Source organism: Corvus hawaiiensis, chromosome 8 (genome assembly GCF_020740725.1).
Source record: "Corvus hawaiiensis isolate bCorHaw1 chromosome 8, bCorHaw1.pri.cur, whole genome shotgun sequence".
Taxonomy (NCBI): domain Eukaryota; kingdom Metazoa; phylum Chordata; class Aves; order Passeriformes; family Corvidae; genus Corvus; species Corvus hawaiiensis.
In genome coordinates this window covers 14,032,298-14,053,880 of record NC_063220.1, presented here as the reverse complement: position 1 = coordinate 14,053,880, position 21,583 = coordinate 14,032,298, and the positions used below count along the sequence as shown (strand labels likewise).

At 43.8% G+C, this 21,583-nt stretch overlaps 1 protein-coding gene across 2 annotated transcripts in view; it reads left to right on the top strand.

The window, feature by feature from the left end:
* ARMH3 (armadillo like helical domain containing 3) overlaps positions 1 to 21,583 on the top strand; it is a 125,153-nt gene that overhangs the window by 77,607 nt on the left and 25,963 nt on the right. For both annotated transcript variants that reach the window (XM_048310628.1, XM_048310627.1), the window contains exon 24: positions 13,518 to 13,596. In XM_048310628.1, the coding sequence (XP_048166585.1) occupies positions 13,518 to 13,596 (79 nt within the window). The remainder of the gene's footprint in view (positions 1 to 13,517; positions 13,597 to 21,583) is intronic.

Sequence of the window (21,583 nt, the reverse complement as noted above, 5' to 3'; positions counted from 1 at the left end):
CAGAACTTCTGAATTTTGTTCCTTTCTTGTTGAATTATTATGCGGCTTGTCTGTGAATCCAAATACAGTTCTGCCCTTTAGATAGCATTCATGGTTTTGTTCTATTTGTTTGGGTTTATATTTTTTTTTGCTTTCCACATTTAATTTCTTTTCTAGAAAGAGGTTTATGCAGTTTTAGCTTTCTCAAATAATGAGCATGCTGCCAAGCCTTGGCTCTTGCAAACTGCTAAGTGCTGTTGCCCATTAGCATCAAATGCCACAGCCCATATCACTTTGCTCAGTTGCTCAGCAAACACATGCTGGCTGTTGTATTGGGTTTGTGTGGCATGGGTTTGGTAGTGGTGGGCTACAGGGGTGGCTTCTGTGAGAATCTGCCAGAAGCTTCCCCTGTGTCCCATGGAGCCAGTGCCAGCTGGCTCCAAGGTGGATCTGCTACTGGCCAAGGCTAAGCCCATCAGTGACAGTGGTAGTTCTTCTGAGATAATTAAGAAGGGAAAAAGTTGCTGCACAACACCAGCAGCATCTGGAGAGAGGAACAACTCAGACACCCAGGTCAGTGAAGAAGGAGAGAGAGGAGGTGTTCCAGGTGCCAGAGCTGGGATTCCTCTGCAGCCTGTGGTGAAGACCATGGTGAGGCAGCTGTGCTCCTGCAGTTTATGGAGGTCCGTGGTGGTACAGAGGTCCACGTGCAGTTTGTGGAGGATCCCTTACTGGAGCAGGTGGAAGCCCAAGGGAGGCTATGACCCCATGGGAAGCCCTCTCTGGAGCAGACTACTGGAAGGACCTGTGGCACCATGGAGAGAGGAGCTCATGCTGGAGCAGGCTTGTTGGCAGGAACTGTGATCCTGCAGAAGGGACCCATCCTGGAGCTGTCTGTTCCTGAAGGACTGCAGCCTGTGAAGGGACCCACATCGGTGCGGTGTGTGAAGAACTGCAGCCTGTGGGAAGGACTCATGTTGGAGAAGTTCCCAGAGAACTGTCTCCCATTGGATGGACCCACACTGGATCAGGGGAAGAGTGTGAGGAGTCTCATTACCTTCTCTGATTTGGTTGGCAATTAATTAAACTAACTTCCCCAAGCTGAGTCTGTTTTGCCAATGTTGGTAACTGGTAAGTAATCTCTCCCTGTCCTTATATCAACCCCTAATCTTTTCATTATATATTCTCTCTCCTGTTCAGCTGAGAAGGGGAAAGACAGAGTGGCTTTAGTGGGCATCTGACATCCAGCCAGGGCTAACCCACTCTGGCTGTTAATGCAGCAGTTAATCACTTTGGTACTGAATGGGTTCTGTAATGATCTGACCTGTTATTTAAAATAATAATCAAAGTTCTCTAGTGACTTGCATGATTTAATTCCTTTAGGAGTCTTGCAGCAGATGAGAAAATTTTGCCATGCAAGCTAAGTTACATTACCTGGAGAGCTGCTGGCAAAGAATGGTTTTAAAATACAGTCAGGAAAAGGATGTCGTAAAGAAGAGCAGTGTGGGTGAAGGGAAAACAGGGTTTGGTAGGTGAACAGTGAGCAGTCTGATTGCTTTCTGTTGCTCTAACACGTTTTTTGCTGCAAGTTTGACTAGAGTTTTTGGAGCAAGATTTTTACAGGATTTTACCTGGCAGTAAATGCTGTATCAGTCAGGCTAGAGCAGTGTTGGATCTGGGTTAAGTTGTCAGAAATTTCTAAGTGTGTGCCTATCAATAGTAAGTAATTATGCATATGCTCAGGAGGAATGCTAGCCAAGGGAAAGAAGGCATGCAAATTTTTTTCCTCTCTGAATGTGGTGGAATCTGCAGTATCACAAAAGCATGCAGTAATCACTGACGGTTTAAAACTTTGTAATAGTGACCTGTATATGTGCTGAATGCCTTTATTTAAAGATATGTGCTGAATGCCTTTATTTAAAGATATGTGTGTTCCTCCATGTTTTCTAAAATGCTTAAATTGGGCAGCTTCCCCTTCATGGTGTATGACAGCACTCCTATCAAACGTTTCTAGTGCTGGGCTGATTTTGCTAATGCTGGTTCACAAGCAACATCAGGAAAAAGATTCTGGCCCTTTGCCTGCAGACAGAAGAGTGGTTAGGTGGGACAGGAGTAGGAATCAGCCTGCTGCAGTGGGTGGACCACCAGAGAAGTGTTGCCTTCAGTCTTTGAATGGAAGAGCTAAAAGGAACTGAAGAAAAATCAGATAGCTGACAAGTAGTCAACACTGCATTTTTGACAATGTGAAATGACAAGTCAGGATTTCAACAGCCTTTTTTAGTGCTTAGATTTTGTTGTTCACTAGAGCAGTTCTGAATCAAATAGAACTTAGAGAAATGAATGCAACCAAGTGTGGTGACTTCCTTTTTCATATTAATTAATTCTCAAATAACTGCAACACATGTGGCTTTTTTCATCAAGTTTGCTTTTTTTTTCCCTTGCATTTTCACTTGATTATGGATAACTTTTGTGTGTCGCCAGTTGTGGTTGCTGAATTGGGAAGTTGTGTGTTCTTCCCCAACTGCCCTGAGTGTCTACAAACCTTTTCAGCAACAACTGAATACATGGATGCTTTGTGTTTCAAAAAGAAAAAGAAAGGAGGGGATAGAACACAGACTGTGTTGCACAACTCAAGAGGTTAGCCCAAGGTCTGGAATGTTGAATTAGATCTGTGTAAGAATTGTGCAGCTTAAGCTTCACAAAGAAACTGGCTTGAGCTATCCAAAGCTACTGCCCTGGTTAGAACTAATGTACCTCTGTGGTGTGTAGTTGTGTATTAGCAATTAAAAGGAAGAAGCAGAGGCAAACCTTTAACTCTCCTTCCATAGAGAAAAGGGCTCCTTCCTTACATCTTGCAAATCCTCTGCCACCTGTGTTATGTCACATGTAACTGATTAAAAATCATGTGGCCTGTTTTTGCATTATGGTTTTGTAAGAGCGTTGAAAAACACTTAAATTCCAAAGCACGAAAGACATATCAGTAGCAGAACACTGTAGGAGTTGGGCTTTTTGTTTGACTTGATGGATGGGAAAACATGAGCATTTAACTTTGAAATGTTTGGTGTGCTGCTGTTTCTAAGATTGGAGAACCATACTTGACTTTTGAAATAGAAAATGCACTTCACTGGCCTTGCTTTCGCTAACATCCATACAAAGAACAGAGCAGAAAAAAGCATATGTCTAAATTACAAACCCAAAGCTTTGAGGGAGGGGTGAACATGTGGAGGTATGTCAGGGAGGATGGTGGGTGATTTGAAAAGAAATAAATGCCTCTTCTGTGACATGGGTAAGTCTGTTCTCAGAGATCTGCACTTCTGTGGCATGTTCAGCTGAATGGGTTTTGTCAACATCTGCCTGAAATTTGTTGCAGGATAAGGATGTGTAAAATGAAAGCAAAACCTGGAAAACCTAGCACCATTGAAGTGATTCTGGAAACTCTTGGTGAGGCACATGATAGAAAAAATAGTTGCCCCTTGTCCTCTGGGCTGTGATGAGTTGACCCCCAATCCTCCTTTTGTCCGGTGAACTGGGAGTGTGTGGACACAGGCAAGTTTATCTCTGGCATTTTGCTCTGCAGTCAGAACGGATTTACTGCATGCTTGCTGTCAGTAGCTCAGTCGATAACTTGATCAATAAATCACTTGCTTCTGATCATCACCTCTTAGTGAGAGTAGAGATCTCAGTAGTGTAGGTATTTGTGAGATGTGTGGATATTGGGATGGAGGGAGCTTGGCTTTCAGGGAGATGGGTCAGGTTAAGGCAATTAAATGGGGAAGATGATTTCGTACTCATACATGAGTATGAAATACAGGAAGGGAGGTAAGATGAAGATCTCCACTGGTCCTTAAACCAGGCATCCTGTCTCAGAAAAAAACAGAATCTTAATCAACTGCAGGTCCTCCAGCCTTTCAGACATGAAATAAATACCAGAAAAAGAATACCATTCATTCAGCTGTAATGCTGTTTGGCTCTAGCTTTCCTTAGCATTGAAAACCAACTTCACCTTGTCCCAGGTGACATCTTTACTGAGGATGTCATATTCACTTGGGCTGTGTCTGGGGATGTCAACAGAATCTATGCTTCAGTCTTGGTCCTGGATTTTTGAATTCCACTAGGCATTTTTCAACGAATGTGGTTCTCATTTGCACCTGTCTGACAAGAAAACATTGTGAGGTTTGCAGCATCTTGTATTTTCAGAGGTCTGGACTGTAAATAATGGGTTTTGGTTGGCATGGTAGTTGGTAGCATCTCAAAGGCTGATATTGTGAACTCTGATTTACTTGGCTGTGCAAGTACAGCCATAGCTGACACTTGGTGTAATTAAGTTAATTAAATACCATTGTGGGACTCGTTTTAATTTCCTTTGCAAAGTAGTTTTGACTGTAGCTGATTCTTGCTTAGACAATGTTCCTTCTCCTCATCTCTCTGTAATTTAATATCCAGCTACTTCACGACTCGATTGCATTGTTCTAACCCTTTACTCGCTCAATACAGACAAATGCTGATGCTTCAGCGCCTTCCTTTCCCTCTGGGACTTCTGTTGCAGGCACAGGTTTTACTCTGAGTCAGTAAAATAAGGTTGTGCTCCATGACCTAAAGAGATAGGATTGTCTTGCTGCCACAGCCTGCAAACAGGGTGTTCAGGATCTCATGCAATATCTGCTGGCAAAAAGAGATAAGAAGAGTAATTTCCAGTGCACTCTAGATAATACAGGGTTGATGGCAAGTTTTCACTTAGTTAATTAAACTAGCAGCCTACTCAGAGCCTTTCTCAGAGAGCTTTAAAAGGTCCCAGTGGGATGGTTTATAAAGTTTCTTAGGTTTCACTCCTAGCTTGATGTGTTTGGAACTGGTTCTGTGCTACGTGTGGCCTCCAGTAGTCCAGGCTTTCCTCAAAGTTAAACATCCTGTGATTAAATACTAACGAAGATACTAAAAGTAATTTTAAAAACTTCAGGCTTTGATTCTGTTCAAGGTTTTGCGATGTGTCTTGTGTCTCAGGAGGCTTAGATGGCATCCCATAACCTGAATTGTGAAGCAATGGGTAGATGCTGACCCACTTATAGCACTTGCAGAGAATAAATATTTGCCATAATGCTTTACTTCAGGTCCTAATCAGAGAAGGTGGCCATGCAAACATGTATGGTAAACTACTGTCAAATGTGCTTTTTTCGCTTTTTTTCTAGTCTTTGCTTTTTTTTTTCCCCCTCACCTTCTGGATTTATTGTTTCTTCATACCTCACTGTTTGTTTTAGAGAGCAGGTTGCCTTGTACATGGGAGTTAAAAGCTGGTGTAGCTGAAGGGCTGTGTTTGGTGTTAAGGCAGTGTTCTGTAACCCATTTCACTGCTCTACACCACCTGGCTGCAGGAGACTATCACTCTGTTTGCATCACAGAATGCTTGGATACTGGAAGAACCACAGCCTCTTTGGCCTGTGGACTGTACTTGTTTGGTACACCTGAAGAACTTTGGACAAAGGAATGTATATGAGGTGAGAGAACTGGGAAATAGGTGCTGCAGGAAAGGTTGTTAAAGCTCTGAAAAACTTAGTTCCATATTAATATTGCTTGCTATGGCTCTGTGCAGATATTAAGCCAGGACCACAGCCCGAGGGCAGTAGGTGTTTTTTAAAAGTATATATTAAGGAAGTTTCAAAGAAGGACTTCTCATTTTAAAAGTTGGCTGAATCTTCAAAATTGGTAACACAGATGTGGAAGAAGGATAGACATCATGCCTAAAATCCCATAAGCTGACATACATCACGGTTGGCTCTCACACCTTGGACATGCTAGACTGAGCTGCAGGTTTCAGTGCTGGCAACCCGAGCCTGGAGGGCAGGCTTGCTCTCTGTGATGTTTATCTATTCCATCACACAGCTCCAGCTCTGTTTGTAGTTAGAAGTGAGTAGGTATAGCTGGCTGCTGCTCTCTGGAATTGAGGTGTTATCAAGGGTTGGTTTTTTAATGTTTTTACTTTGGTTAAAGTAAACTCTTGCCACACTCTCACCACTAGTAGCCAACTGTTTTAGAGCAATGAAATGTGCCATAAAATATGTCATTTGATCTCTAATAATGTTTGAGATGAGAAATGTATTTGCTATCAAGTGATAGCTTTGTTGTAGAAGAGTCAGTTGCAGATCAGGAGATGAGCAGGAACACAGATCAGGCTGGTGCCCCATGCTTCAATATTTTCACTCTCAGTGCCTAGGTAATATTTTCTACTTTCATTCATACCACTTAAACTATCAGTGCCACTGGTTATGGATACTTAAGAATTCTGATGCTTATTGAGAAAAGGGAACAGAAATGCTTCTAGATTAGTTTCCAGTGATGCACTGGCTGCATGAAAATAGGTGAGTGGATAAATTCCCTAAGTTGTAGTCTCAAGTGAGGTTGTGCAGCTGTTCCAAAAGATGAGTTAACTGCTCACCCATGAGGACTTCCTTAGTTAAAAAGACAAATAGAAGTTAAATGAGGTATTTGATTTGCTTGACTTAAATTTATAGACATGAACCATAAAAAGAGAAAATCAGCATATGCTGCAAGCTGTGGTGGTACCAGGTTGGTATCCAGCAGACAGTGAAGTTTCAAGATGCACTGCGTAGCTGCCTGGTGGTTCAGAAAGCACACCCTCTGCTTCTGCCCTTGCAGAATGCAGCTTGATAAAACCATGCCAAGAAAAGTGAGAAGCTCAGTTGCTGTGTGTGCACTCTTTTGTCCCCTCCTTATTAAATAAATAGACCATGTATCTCCGTCTGCCATGGAGCCTGTCATCACGATCAATAGGTTTCGGGATGGCAGAATTGAACAGGTGTAGCAGTTGCTTCTCCTGTGAAATTGCTGCAGTGCTGACTCGGATATTTTCAGTGAGCTGTAAAGCAAGTGCTTTTGACTAAAATATCCTTTTGTCTTGGATTCTTCCCTGCAGTTTATTATTGTGTCTGGAAGATGCCTCCCACTGTGAGTTGTGGACTTTCAGCTTAATGTCAGTACTCATTAAATTGTAGGAGCAAAAGAAATTTAACAGACTGGAGTTAAACTACAGTAGAAGGAAGAATTTGATACAGAGTTCCAGGGAGTTTGCTTGCTTTTAATTGGTGAAGACAGCTTAGGTATGGTAGGTATGGGTACTTTATAGCAATGCTTCATGGATGTGTGTTAAAATAATCTAAACCCTCTCACCTCCTGCCAGGTGGGGTTGTACATATGGAGCAACTCAATCTAATTGTTGCAGGCATGGAACAGATGGGGTTTTATTGTCTGGAGTGCTGGGAGTGCCTATGAGAGCAATGTCAGCAGGATCCTTGCCCCAAACAGCACTTGCTGACACACAGCTTGCTGCAGGAAGATTGGCTTGGAAGCTTTACACAAGTCTCCAGCAACCATGGTTGTGATGGCTTGTATGGGAGAAAATGATATGGGAGAAAATGTGTAATTTACTTGCTGCCTTGTGCTTGAGAGGTTTCCACCATACCACATAGTAGAACACTGAGCTCTTACCACCTTGTTGTTTTAAGACACTTTGTGGAAATAATTGCTCTTATTTCCACTTCATAAAGGAGAAACTGAGGTGTATGAGAGGGAGAAGGAACTGGTGTTGCAAATCACAGAGAAACGGGTTACTTATTGATTCCTGTTCCTGAACAGTAACTACTGCATCTCAGGCCTTCTTTTTGTAGTAAAGCAGCTTTGTGGAGTGTGATGAAGGACAACTATGCCCTTTCCTGCTTGCCTATCCTGAGCCTTCATCATGGATGAAGCTTAGTGCATGCTGGAGTATTTGTCCATCTCAGATAGTGCCAGTTTTTATTGCAGAGGGCAAGTGAACTGGCTGCCTTTGCTGTGCATTCAGTTTTACTCAATGAAGACTGAGATGCATTCCCTGCTGCCCAGTGCACTGCTCTGGCACAAGCAGATGAGAAGATGAATGTCTGCAGTGAGTACAAAGTTGCCCTCAATTTCCTGTGAAGGGGTAAATACCAGCCAAGAGCTGCTGCTTTTCTACTCCACTCTAACAAAATGTAGGAAGAAGTGAACTTGTGGTGTTGCTTTTATGGTACAAGAAATGTTTGGGAATCCACAAGAATACTTCATGTCAGGCACTGCATGCTGGACCTGTGAAGTGCAAAGGCCAGGTTCATGCCGGGAATGATGGCTCAGCATTTCCATCTCTATAATAAGCTTTGCAGCCTTTCTGTTCTTCCCTTAGCCTACTTTCAGCACCTCCACAGTGCTTCATTTTGCTGCTTAAGACAAGAGGACAGTGTTGTCTTATGGGACTCTGGAAATGTAGCTGCTGTCAGGCAAGAGTGGGTATTAGACAGCTCATCTGCAATAACTTGATGGGGAGAGTCTGGAGGTCAGAGAAAACGTGCTGAAGAAATGCTGCCTGCCTGAGCACAGTGATTTTGCTTTCCCTGAACATTGGACCCAGACCAGCTCATTGTGAGGTTAAGGAAGGCGAGGTACCTTCCTTGCCATGGTGGATCACCTGGGCTGGAAGATCCTGTCAACTGTGGGACCAGTACCTTCATGCTGGTGTGTTTCAGTTCTCATATCTAACGTTAAAGCTAGTGGCAAATGAAATTGAGGAGTTAATTAAACCTTTTCTTTCCATACATGCCATATTGGTTTTCATAGGAGCCCTTTTCTATCAGCAGACTGTGTTTTCAGAAGTTATTTTACTCTGGGCCCCTCTGCAGGGCAGCACTGGTTGTTTCTGTTTATCGAGGAGTAACTCTAGGCAGTTTCTAAAGACAATAAACCCAAGTTTTTAAATGTTACTCTCTGGAGAGCTACTGCAGCCACTGCAGAAGCAAGTCCTGTTGCAGTGAAAACAGTAAAGGGAGGGGAATCCAACTTACTTGTGGGGATTCCTTCTCTCACCATAGCTCTAGGTGAGAGCCACAGTGGGATATCCCTATTTGGGGAATAAAAACCCCAGTAGGGCCCACATGGAGATTCTTCTGTTTCTTACCTTCCAGCATATGTGTTTTTGAGGGAGAAAGGGCAAATAACAGTAATTTCAAGACTGGCCAATTTCTGCAGCTTCAAGAATAGCCAAAGTAGAAACTTTCCACCAGCTAGAGCTTTGCAGTTTGCAGAGGACAGACTGCTCTGGGATCTGTTGCTGTTTCTCTGATCCTCGCTGTTCTGCAGTTTTTCACTTCTGTTTTTCTTGATCCTATCTGCCCTTCAGTCTCCTTTTTCCTATCTCTCTGCTTCTTCCTTTGGTATTCTTTCTGTGTTTTTTCCATCCATGGTTTATGTCAAACTGAAGTCTTTCATGATTCTCAGTGAGTAGCAGCACTGTTACAGATTCTGTTGCCAATGCACTTTTCTGTGCTTTTCCTGTTCTCTTGCATTTGAGATCCTTACCCCCTGGGACAGAAGCTTTCCACCACTCTGGCTTGGTACAATACCTGTTACAGTGGGACCTGCTTTTACTGTCTAATAATATGATTAATGCAGCTAATACAAATAAATAATCCATTTGCACTTCAAGGTTTCTAAATCAGGGTGATTTCTCCTGTAATCGTTCTCCTCTTCATGAAGAGTTAAATGAATGCAGTAAATATGCAATAAATGCAAACATACATAAATGCAAGTGTCCTAGGTCATTCATCCTGAGAAATATGCACATTCATATGTGTCTCTACATGCTTCTAGCATCATGGTGTGTAGGTAGCTTGAAGAGCTGCATGAAGAAGTGATGTGAGTTGTGTTTTTTGGAGACCATTGGTATGGCTCATGTGTTTATTGGGAAATCAAGATCTCTCCCCGAGAGACTGAGGAAAAAAGAATGTGGAGATGGCTTGTGATCTGCCTTAGAGCACTAAGCATTAACCTCAAGACAAGACACTGGGAGCCAGGTTTTTAATTGCTGAGCCTTCTACTTACTCAGCATCCTTCCTTTCTCCTGTGACAGTCTCCTCTTGTCAGTTCACTGCTGAACTGTGGATCTGTCAGAGGAGGCAGTGTTGCTGAAGTGATATCTCTCAGTCCCTGGAGAATTGTCCCACGAGTGCTGTGAAATTTGTATGACAAATGGCAGCCAGCCCCACTGAGGGAGGGACTTGGCAGTGTAGAAACATGTAAGTGCACGTACTATGGAAGGCTGTGTGGGAACTGCAGCGTTTTGTCTTTCAGTTGATACTTCACCATTTCCTTGCTTTACAAATGTGTTGAAGATGTCCATGCTTCATGAATACCAAACACAAGGGTTTTCTTTTTTATCTGCCATGATCAGTATGAGGATCTCAGTAGAACACATCATCACAAATCTTTTGTAAGTGCTTTAACTGCTCCCTTCCCCCTCCCCAAAGCTACTGGCTAGTATGGCAGTAATTGAGGCAATCACAGTGTAAAAATAAATCATTGCAAAGGATCAGCTGTTACGTGAACTAATGGTGGCAGAACCACTGGTCTCTTGTCCATTACAGGGAGACTGTGTTTCAAAGCCCTGGTCTCCCGTTGTCTCCAGGATCAAAAGCCTGTGAAGAGGCATCTCTGCAAAGTGAATTCCAGCTGTTAATCAGTGAATATCCCAGGAGGCCAGTTGCTAAAAACATGCCCCAGGGACAAGATATATTTTGAGAGATGGAAGAACAGCAGAGGTGTATGAGAGTAGCTGATGCAGAAAGTGCTGTCTGGGACGGATAGCAATGGAATTTCTCATAGCAGATGAGTGAGAAGGAGCTGCCCCATGTGCAAAGCCTGGCCCTGGTGGGCATGTTGGGCAGTAAGAACTTGGCTACACAGAGCCAGGATTGAATCCAAGCTCTTCATGCTTCTTTACCCCAGGCTGCCTGTGAGTTCAGGGAAACAGCTCTGCAGATGGTCAGGTTGGGGAGGAATTCTTCATAGTTAAAACAAATTAAACAGCTGGACTTCATCTAGTCACTGAGGACTTGTCCATTCACCTTTGAGGAAATGAGGAAGGAGACTTGAATTCTTTCCCTTCCTTGATGTCTTCTGATTCTTACTGCAGTGGCAGCTGGTTGCTGGTTTTGCTTTCACTGGGTGAATCCCAGCTGTGATTGCAGGTGCCGCTCCACTAGCTCAGATCCAAGCAGAGACTTGTGAGCAGGCGGCCCATGTTGAAGTGCTTCACAGCAGTGGGTACAAATGAATGCTAAATCTGTTCCCTGGTAAATGTTGGAACCATGTGAGTGCACTGAACCCGTCTGAGCTGCCAAACCTTCTGTCAAGCCAGAAGTTAAGTTGTTGTAAGTCTGTGTTCCATTTTCTTTCAATAACTTGTAGTGTGTCCTGTAGGAGTATAAATATGACTCCAACCAGGCATGAAACATGCAGCTTGAAAGCCAGAGTGTTGGGGAGGCTGGGTAATGGACAGTGTGATTGTGACTCACAGGAGCTGCTTCTCTGGTCACACTGAAGTGGGAAGAGCCTGGGCATGTCTCTACCTGCCTGTTTGTCTTTCTCCAGAGGGAAGGGGGTTAAGGGAAGCCTGGTAGAGGCAGTGCTGAATTTGTTTTCTGGATGTAACTGTCAAGGCTGGTGAGAAGGCAGAAGTCCCCCTGTGCCTAGTGTGTACAGATGCTGTAGGAGCAGCTGCAGGAGAGACTGGCCCTGTGTGCTGACTGGCACCTGGTGTGCTGGTGAGGTGTGGCTGGCGGTGTTGCAGTGAGTGTAGCACAGCCAGGAGGGTGAGGAAGATGATTCTGTCACTCTGCTCTGCTCTCATGAGACCCCACCTGAGGTGCAGTGTCCATCTCTGGTGTCCTCAGCACAGGAAAGACGTGGACATGTTGGAGGCAGTGCAGGGGAGGCCATGAAAGTGTTAAGAGGGATGAACCCTTTTGTGAAGACATGCTGAGAGAGCTGGAGAAGAGAAGGCTGTGGGTAGACCTTATTGTGGCATTTCAATACTTAAAGGGGACTTAAAAGAAGGCTGAGGAAAAACTTTTTAACAGAACTTGTTGCAACAGGACAAGAAATAATGCTTTTAACTAGGAAAGTTGATATAGATTATATATGAGAAATAAGTTTTAAACAATGGGGGTGGTGAGGCATTGGAACAGGTTGCTCAGAGAGGTGGTGGATGACCCATCCCTCGAGACATTCAAGGTCAGGTTGGATGGGGCTCTGAGCAACTTGATCTTGTTGAAGATGTGTCTGCTCATTGCAGGAGAGTGGTACTAGGTGAGCTCTAAAGGTCTCCCTACAACTGAAACAATTCTGTGAACCTATGAATTGCAGATTCTGTTTGGGTTGGGGTTTTTTTGGGTTGGTTTTTTTTTTTCCCCCTCTCCTACTCTCCACACCTTCCACACTGTTTATCTGTGTATTTAAAGAAGTAAGGATGCTTCTAGGCAGGTTTTTGTCCACTGGCTCTGGTTGGCACCACTGAATATCACGTATTCCTAGACTGAGGCACAAGCTCTTAGCTGTGATGAGGTCTGGAGAAAGCAGCTGAAAGTTCTTCTGCAGAGGGAGGTGTGGGGAGGAGGGAACCTATTAGAGTGAATTTTTGTGCTGATGCATATGAGAGTGGAAGCCCTGACTGCTGCACTGTAATCTGGCTGAGCAAGTGTTCTCCAGGCACAGTTAGAACTCATCTGTGCCTAGCACTGACATGGCCTGTTCCCATGATGAATACTTACCTCAGCAGTGGGTCTCTTGAGTAATATCCCAACTAGAGCAGTTGGAAACTCTGTCCCAGGGAGTCTTTTACTGTCCTGCCATTTATCTTCTCAGCAGCACCTGACAAGCAGAGGGGAAGGCTGAGGAAATATTCCAGCTGCAGTTCGGTTTTTTTTCCCCAATTGCTATTTTACTTTCAGTTTTAGATTTCTCACATCTGCTTCTAGGTCTACCTAGAAGGGAAAGGTAGTGGTGCAGATTGGTTTAGGTAGTGAGAGAAATGAGGCAAAGGAGCAGGAGTGACCAGTATTCACTGCTGTGTTTGGGACACTGACATAAGTTATCTGTAATGATCTAAACTGGGGATGAGGACTGAAGTTATTATGGTAAGAATTCAAAATGTAGTGGTTATAGTGATGGATGACTACAAGTAAGAGCTAGCTACAACATTTTAAATGGAGTGAAAATCTGAAGCAATAAACCATCAGCTTCATCATACCAGGCAACAAAGTTCCACAGAGCAAAATGTCACGTGACACTGATTTTGGAAGGGATGAGGACCTGCAGTTCCTGAGCAGCATGGGGCAGTGATGGCCAGGTTTGCTGCCTCTCTGCTGGAACACAGAGCAGTTTGCAGCCTGTTGCCAGCAATTCCCCCTGCCAGAGCAGCAAGCACAGTCCCGTATCTACTGGGGCAAATGCAGCCATGTGTAGGACAGTACCTGTGCTTGCAATTTCCAGCAAGCTCATGTCAGAATCTGCATTGGCCTCAGCAGGGAGCATGCCTTCGGCAAAGCAAACAGTACCGTGTGGTGAGGGAGGACTTTCTTGCAGGACTGCCTCCATGTGTACCTGCTCAGACTGGCACGGAATTTCTGCTGCATCTGTAAGTTGTTCCTGAGACCTCTGAAAATTTCCCTCCTTTGTTTCAGAGCCATCATCAATCACTTCAACCCGAAGATAGAGTCTTATGCTGCAGTGAATCACATATCACAGCTCTCTGAGGATCAGGTAAGTCACGCATGCCATGGCCTTTTGTCATGTTGGCCTCTGGAATATGGGTGTTCAGGAGTACCTTGTGCTCACTGGGACTGATGATGTGGCAGCAGTAAGAGAAATGCAAGTGGGACTCTTGTGTTCCTTGTTCAGATGCGTGTGAGAGAAAGAAAAGCAAGAATTGCTGTAGCCAATTTTACTGTCACATACAGAGATTTTGGTCCTGCAAATGTAGAAAGACAGGTACGATCAAGGAAAATATGATGCAGCATTGTCAGCAAGTGTGTTTGGAGACTGAGGGTGCTGGCATTCAGAGTGGGACAAGAAGTTTCTGGCAGCAAACTTAGTTATTAGAGAACTCTTGAGCACAGTTTGATTTTTGTCTTTTGGTGATATTGGGGACCCAGAACTCTGGCAACAGCTGGTAGAAATTTTCTAGGGTGTAATTGAATTCAGTTGGGTTAGATTTTAAAAAGCAGAAGTTTTTAATAAAGAGGGTGATTGGGTTAGGTTTCCCTTCCTTAATTTGGCCTGGTTTGCTTGCTTCATGTTCTGCTTGTACTGCATAAATTTGTAAATGTGGCTTTTTGAAAATAGGCTACTGTGAGTGGTCTCAGGAATGGAAGAGATGGCCTATTTCCCAAAATAAAATATTGGAATTATACATTAATCACTCTTGGAGAGATAAATGACTCTGCAGGAGCATGTGGTGGACAAAATGCAGAGCTGCCATGCGAGCTTGGGGAATCATCCTAGACACAGCTGCATCAACAGCTCTGGACCTTCTGGAGAAGAAATTGTTTATGCAGTCTGGGACGGACCTTGGGTCTGTCCTAGGTAACCTAAATTACCTTGGGTTATCCCTTCCACTGGATGGGATTCCATACTTGTGCTTGCTATAAGGTCCTGACTGTATCCTGCTCTGCAATTCATTTCTCTTTCTGTCCAGGATATTTTTACTATTTCTTGATTATACCCTTTCGTGTTTCCCACTAACCTTTTCACTTATTAACGTACTTGATCTGTAATATGTAACACCCCAAAGACTTGGGATGAATGCTGTACTGATGCAGCGCGGGGAAAAAAGGTGGCCCCTACTGCTTTTTATTCTCTTCTTGGTAGAGTTGGATAGAGGAACATTGGTTTTAATTTACTCGATTTTCCTTATTGTTCTGCCTCTGAGAGTCACTGTATCCGCAGCTATGCTTTGTGATGGTTCATGTTATCAATCCTCATTCATTGATGATACACTGATTACATCAACCCAGGCCTCCGAAAAAGAAAAGCTTTGATAGCCCAATTTAAAACTGGAGGCTTGGATAGAGGGGAATTTTGCATAGTCTTTGAGTTAGTCTGAGAAAGGAAATGAGCTTTTCACTGTCAGCTCTGTGTAGTATTCTTCCCCCAGCAGTTCAGGGAGGTCAGGTTAAATCCTTTCTTCCTTGCGTGTTATTCTTTAAATAAAATCCCTAGCAGCAGGCAGATAATGAAATCAGTGCTGATGCATGAAGCATTTTGAGGAAGATGATTAGGAAGTTGAAAGACAGACAGATTTCTGTTTTTTCTTTTCTCCCTTCATGCTTTCTCTCAACATAGGGAGAACATCAAACAAAATAAAGCAATAATAGCCCCAGATGAACTGCAGAGAAATAAGGGAGATGTCACTGTGGTGAGGGAGTGTGTGGTTTCAGGGTGTTTAATCAGCACTCTGCAATTTGCTGCACAAGGAGGAGAGGGATGGAGACTTCTTGCCTCCACTTTCTGTTACGCCAGTGAGCTCAGGTCTGTGTGTTGGACTGTGGTTTCCCCTCTGTCAGTAGCTGTAAGTACATGAGAGGTACTGGTAGTTGGCCCAGATCAAGCCCAGGGTCTGGCTTTTGTGGGCTAACAGAATTTGCTGCTTTCATTGTGTGAGCTGTTCAGCATGTGAGTGGGAAGGGGAGGGATCAAGCTTGCCTTTTGGCTGCTGCAGTCTCTTCCCTTTTTTGTTTTTCCTTCCAGCTGTATCTTTTGTTTTAACTTGTGTGTTCACTTAATTACCTATTTCTTCTCTCCTTAAATATTTTCTACACAGCATCCACCATCCTTTATAGCCCTGTCTTTTGAAGTGTAGCACATTGAAATATTTAATGCTGACATTTGTGTGTCCACACACAGATACTACATTTGGGACCAGTCATTTTCTCCTTTGAGTTATTCCAGTAGTTTCAGGAGAGTGGTATTTCTTTACTGTAAACATTTGTTTTTACAGTTTCAAGGATTCAACTTTTCTTTTAATGAAAATTTCCTTCTCAGACACCAGTCTTTGACCAGATTCTCATATGCCTCCTTACACTCCTCTGTGGTATCTGAGAATGCTGTTAATCACGCAGGCATAGCTTTGACATAGCTTTGTCTGAAGGGGAATTTCCAGCTGCTCTGATTTGTTTCAAATTTACTGGAAGCTAAGTTGTGACACCCGGTTTGTGTGTTAGATTATTTTTTTTATTTATTTCTTCTTATATTTTAATATCCTTAAAAGTAGCTAAGTAATCAGCTCAAAGAGATTTTGCTCTATCTTCTTCTTTTCCTAATCCTATTGGAGCTTTTATTACCTTGTTAATCACTAATGTCCATTTATTACTATTCTGTCATTTCAGCGCTTTCTCCTTTTTTATTTACAAGCATTAATTTTAACAATATTACATGCTGGGGGAATTTGAAAATGATGGGCATGGGATTGTTTTAAGCATAGACTGTTAATGCCACTGTATGTTCTCAGCCCTGGAGATTTCCAGGAACCATAGTCTGAATATACAGGTTTCTGGTCTAGGCAGGTGTACTTGTAAGACTTCATGGTACTGCTTTGCTGACTGTTGTGGGGTTTATCCACTGTTAAGGGGTTTATCCAATGTTCTGATCAGAAATACTGGGAAGAGACCTTTTCCATCCCATATTCTCTTCAGCAAAGAGTGGGAGATTCCCGGGGGCAAGCAAACGATGAGCCATTTCAGTCTATAAACACCATGGGATCCTCAGTGCCTTTCTGCAAAGCATTTCCTTGCCAAGGCAAGCTCAGAATCCGTCCTAGTCGTTAGCTGTTTTGACCTTGCTGTAGTTCCTCACTATGAAGCAGGGAATGTCTTAGCCAGTTATTGGCATCTTTCCTCACTTGCTAATTTGTTAAACCTGACTTCAGTGTTAATTTGTTGTTTTATGGTATTCTCTCTCTCAACACATTTGGCTCCTCCCTGCACATCCTTCAAGAGATTGAAAGATGCTGCACAGTCAGAAAGAGGAGATTGGTCGTTAACTGCCAGTGTAATTTTAGCTTTTCCATGCAAGTGATTATTCCCATGTCTTCAAAGAGGTTTTGGTACATTCTTGAGTCAAAGGGCAAAATAGCCTTTTATGAAATGAATTCATAAGCTTATCTGTGCTTTCCAGATGATTGGACTGCCTTGTACTTAATATGTTGGAGGCAGTAGACTTTCTCGGTGCCATATCTGATCTGAGAAGCTCCCAAAATATTTTCTAGCATAAGCAGTTGCAGAGAACAGGGTCAAGGCAGTGAGGAAACGGCAACACGAGAGTTGCTCTGGAAGAGCAAATGCAGACAAACAGAAAGGATGAAAACACTGCATGAACGGTCTAGGTGGGGTCTCACTTCTGCCTTTTCTGGATGTGAAAGAGCAGCTGTTTGTAGGGAGGCAGCTCTCTGCCTGATAGCAATGTAGTACAGCTTTAAAGAGAGGCTAAAGTGAGAGGAATTTAGTAGTTTTGGTTGAATCTTCTCTGAGCAGGAATGTGTTGTGGTGCCTTGCATGCTAATCAAGTCCTGTGCCAGTTAGAAAATTGCTCACTAAGGTCTTGTTTTCTCTTTGGCACCTTTTCTCTCCACGATTTCCTCTCTAAGGGTCTTAAAATTGAGAATGGCAGACATGCAGGACTGATAATGCTTGTTAGTCAGGAACATCTCTGTGCTTTTTTTAATAGAAGCCCCCTTCTCAGCCACACTGGGGACATTATGCCACCTCCAAAATGGAGGTAAAGTTCAGTGTGAGAGACTGCTGGGAGCACCTGTTTTATGTCTGATAATTGCAGATGGAAAGTGCTGGGAGCCAGAACAGATTGTGATGGAAAAACAGGACAACTCTATTGCTTCTGAAATTGTGACAAATGAGTGTAATACTTGGGTTGTTTCATACTGTAGTACCTTTGTAACCGAGGTAGAATCATAGCATTGTTTTAGGTTGGAAAAGACCTTTAAGATCATCTCGTCCAACCACTAACCCAGCACCGCCGGTAGCTGCAATCCAGTTTGGTCAGGCCATCTCACAAAGCCATTTCCCTTTCACTGAGGTCATAGCTCAGCTGTTGAGTGCTCCTCCTTGCCAACCCAATCCACATGGGCTTCTGTTACCTGGTAAGGCTCTGAGGGACTAACCTGCAGTACTGCTCAAGGAGGTTCCACAAGCGACTTCCACAGAAAGACACAAAAGGGTGTAGCTGGTTTTAGGTGCCCTAAAGTGTTTTAATTCCAAGCCATTGATGTCAGGGTTTATTCAGCTTGTTCTGGTTTCCATAACTAGTAGCAAAACCACTGGCAGATACCAAATGCTTTGTCTTTTTTTAGCACTGCTGGCAGTGTGTTAAAAAGCCTCTTGGCAATGTCTGCATTTGATATTTTTTAAATGCCGAGTACTGTCAGTGCTAGGTACTACCACAGTAAATCCCCCTAATCTCTTACATTAATATAACGAGTCGTGAGGGCTTGAGAAATACTTTATAATGGTGCTTCACTTCTGAAATGCAGTGAGCTTTAGGGTAGAAAGTCTCAAGCCTGCCAGCGTTGTGTTGCACACAGTAGTGGGAACATGAAACCCCAGCTAAGGAGGGATCACCAAGGCAAGGCCTTAATTTAAAGTCATCATGTCTTTGCAAATGAGGCAGGGATGTTGGCTTTCATGGTCTCATTACAGACACCTACTCATGACTAATGGCTTGAAACAGATTTTATCGTTTAAATAGAAAGAGCAAAGCTGCACTGGGTGAAATTGGAAAGGATCTATATAAAAAGTCTTCTGGAATTGGCAAATTGCTGGTTAGCTTAGCTGATGGGAGTTTTCTCTGGTTTAGCTATCTTCCTTTTTTTTTTTCCTTTTTGTTTTTTTGGTTTATCAGAGAAATATCCCTGCCATTTACTAACATCTCAGACTGTTTTATGCAGTGTGCCAGACTGAATGAGTCTGAACAGGCTCCAAGGTCTGATCAGCTTTGCAGCAAGGAGATTTGAAGCTGGAGGTGAGCTTTGGAGCAGTGACTTTGTGGTGTGTAGTGCCTTTTATTAACATGCAGAATGCAGTAAACTGTGCGTCAGTGGAGGAGAGGGGACAACTGTGGTAGGCCGTTAGAGAGACAAAAGAAGGACTTTGATTTTTAAAACAGCTGCTACTGGAGACATGCATCCCCATTCCAATAAGAAATGGGAGAGAAAGCCTTCCATTCCCTTCCTTCAGGCTCAACACAAAGGTGCCCCAGCATCCTGCCTCTTACTGTTGGTGGCACTTTTAGCTGCTTTGTGCCTCAGAGGCAGCATGACCCCCAAACACCTTGTCTGCCCCTGGAGCAGAGCAGTCTTTACACCCTTTGTGCACTGCAGATGCTGAAGCATGTCTTGCTTTCCACCACTTTTGTGAGCTGCCCTCTTGGCACATAAGGGACTGCCTTGAAGTACAAACTAGTAACAAAGTAAGTTCATTAAACTTCAAAGCAAAGCTTGCCTTCAGTTCTTATGGCTGTTTTCACATCCTTGCCTGGCTTTGCCACTACCACTGATCAGGGCCAAAGACTGCAGTAGTACAGGTGACCATTAAATGCTGGGGACTTAGCTTGGAAGAGCTGTCTTGGGGAGCTGCTACTCACTTCTGGCTGCCACTGAGTAAAGTCTCCTGGAGCTAGATAAGTTTCTGTGCTGAGGCTACAGAAGCTACACTCAGTGATGTGAGTTACGAGCCCAACCTGATTCACAGCTGGGAGTGTACTGAGCAAGAACCATAGGTTTAACTTTGTAATAAGCTCCCAGTCCACATTGTGGAGACAGGCTGATGTTGCTCTAGTTCCAGTGCTTGTCCTCTTCACCAGTGAGTTTGCTTCACAAAACACTTTACAGAAGCCTGGCAGATTTGCTTTGTATGTGCTTCTTTTGCACGTATTTGCTTTTTATTGCTTTTAAACCTAGAAAAGGGGCTGTGGATAGCTAGAGGAAGGGGCTTCCGGGTGGGGTCTGAACTCCTTCCTGCTGTTGCTGTGCTGCTTTGAGCAAACCTTGAGCCCTGTGTCCTCCTGAGTGAGGAAAGCCGGTGCGGAGCCCTTGGGGAGCCAGGCAGCGTTTGAAGTGCTGTGTGGTCTGCCAGGGAAGGCTGCTGTGGAAGCACAGAGCGATGTTACGGATTCCCATCATTGTTAAGTGCCTGTATAGGGCAGGGAAAGCTCCACAGAGGATTGCAGCAGAATGATCGAAACAGTCTGCATTTATAAAGATTAAATTACAACTCTGCACATCTGTGATTAAAGCAGAAGCTGTCAGCGTCTGGCTTGTGTGAATGCACAGTTCAATTTGCATTTTGTAAAACTTCAGGTTGAGAAGGCTTTTTAATCCCTTGTGAAACAGGAACAATAGGTGTTGGCTGTTGCCATAATACATATAGATACCGTGCAAACTTCTTTGGTCATCCTCTGTAAAGCTGGATTTATAGCACTATGATTTGTTGCTCTAGTCCCGAGCTCCACCCCAAGCTTCCTTACACTCAGTTGTCCCTCTGCTCGGGAGTCCTAAAAGCAGACAGGCTGCAGCCTGCTATGCCAGCTACAGACAGCAGTGCGGCTGTGAGCAACCACTCCTGGAGTCACATTTTCCTCTCACAAAAGGGGACAGACTGCAGTGACTGCCAGCCCTGCTCATTCTGGGGCTTCTTTAGGTTAAAACTCTCGCCTTTAGGGACTGCTACTCTTCCTTCTCTCTGGTAGTATCCTGCTGTTACAGATGATGTTTTTCTGCCATCCTTTTCTGGATCCTCTAGCTGAAGCTGCAGCTGTTTCCCAAAAGTGACAAATTGGGTCATCGCTCTGCTTTCAAAGTGGGAAACAAATGGAGCTTTGTGGTCTCCATCCCTCTCAGAGCAGGAGAGTAAATGCTGCTGAGCCAAAAGGTGCCACATCTGAACAGAGCTCCACATCTGAACAGAGCTTCCACTCAGCTGGAAGATCAGGTTTTTTTGCTCTCTGACACTTGACATTTGGATGTTAAGACAATACGTAGAAATTTATTGTTCACTGTAAGGACCTCAAAGGCAAACCTTTTAATAGCGGAGAGGATGGCATCCCTGATGTGTATCACTCTTCCTGGCTTCATGGGAGGTCTGAGGCAGGCAGTGGGATTGCTCAGGGAACCAAGATGTGCCACTCAAAAGACAGCAAGCTGGGAGAATGGATGTCCAGAGGGATGGAACTGGGAAAGGTGGTTCATCAGCCAAGTGCCAGAGGCTATAAATCAATTCTACTGCCTTAGAGGGCCCTTGGATTCCCCCATGGCTCAGTTAAGGCACAAATAAGCTCCTGGGGAGCTAAGTATTGCTGGCAGCACATGCTGTTTGAGCAGCAGCATCTGCCTCATAGCCAGCAGGGGTGTAGGCCTGCAGAAGGATTAATTCATAGCCCTGTGTTTGCTTTCACCTGAGCACCTGTTCAGAGGAGTTCCTCTTTCACTTCTTCTGATCTGTGGATTTACGTTCTCCACTAATAACTGCTTCACAGCAAGAATTTCTAAGAGGAAAAGTGTATTCTGGCCTCCCAGACAAGAAACTGCTAAATTGTTGTGGAGCATTGTCTGACAGTAGATAGGATTTCTGGAATAAGCTGATACGACCCAGCAAGCATCACTTGTATCAATGTTAACTGGTGTGTTGCAGTTGTATCAATGTTAGTTTAAACTAGCAAGCTTTTCTCTTCCATGAAAACAGGT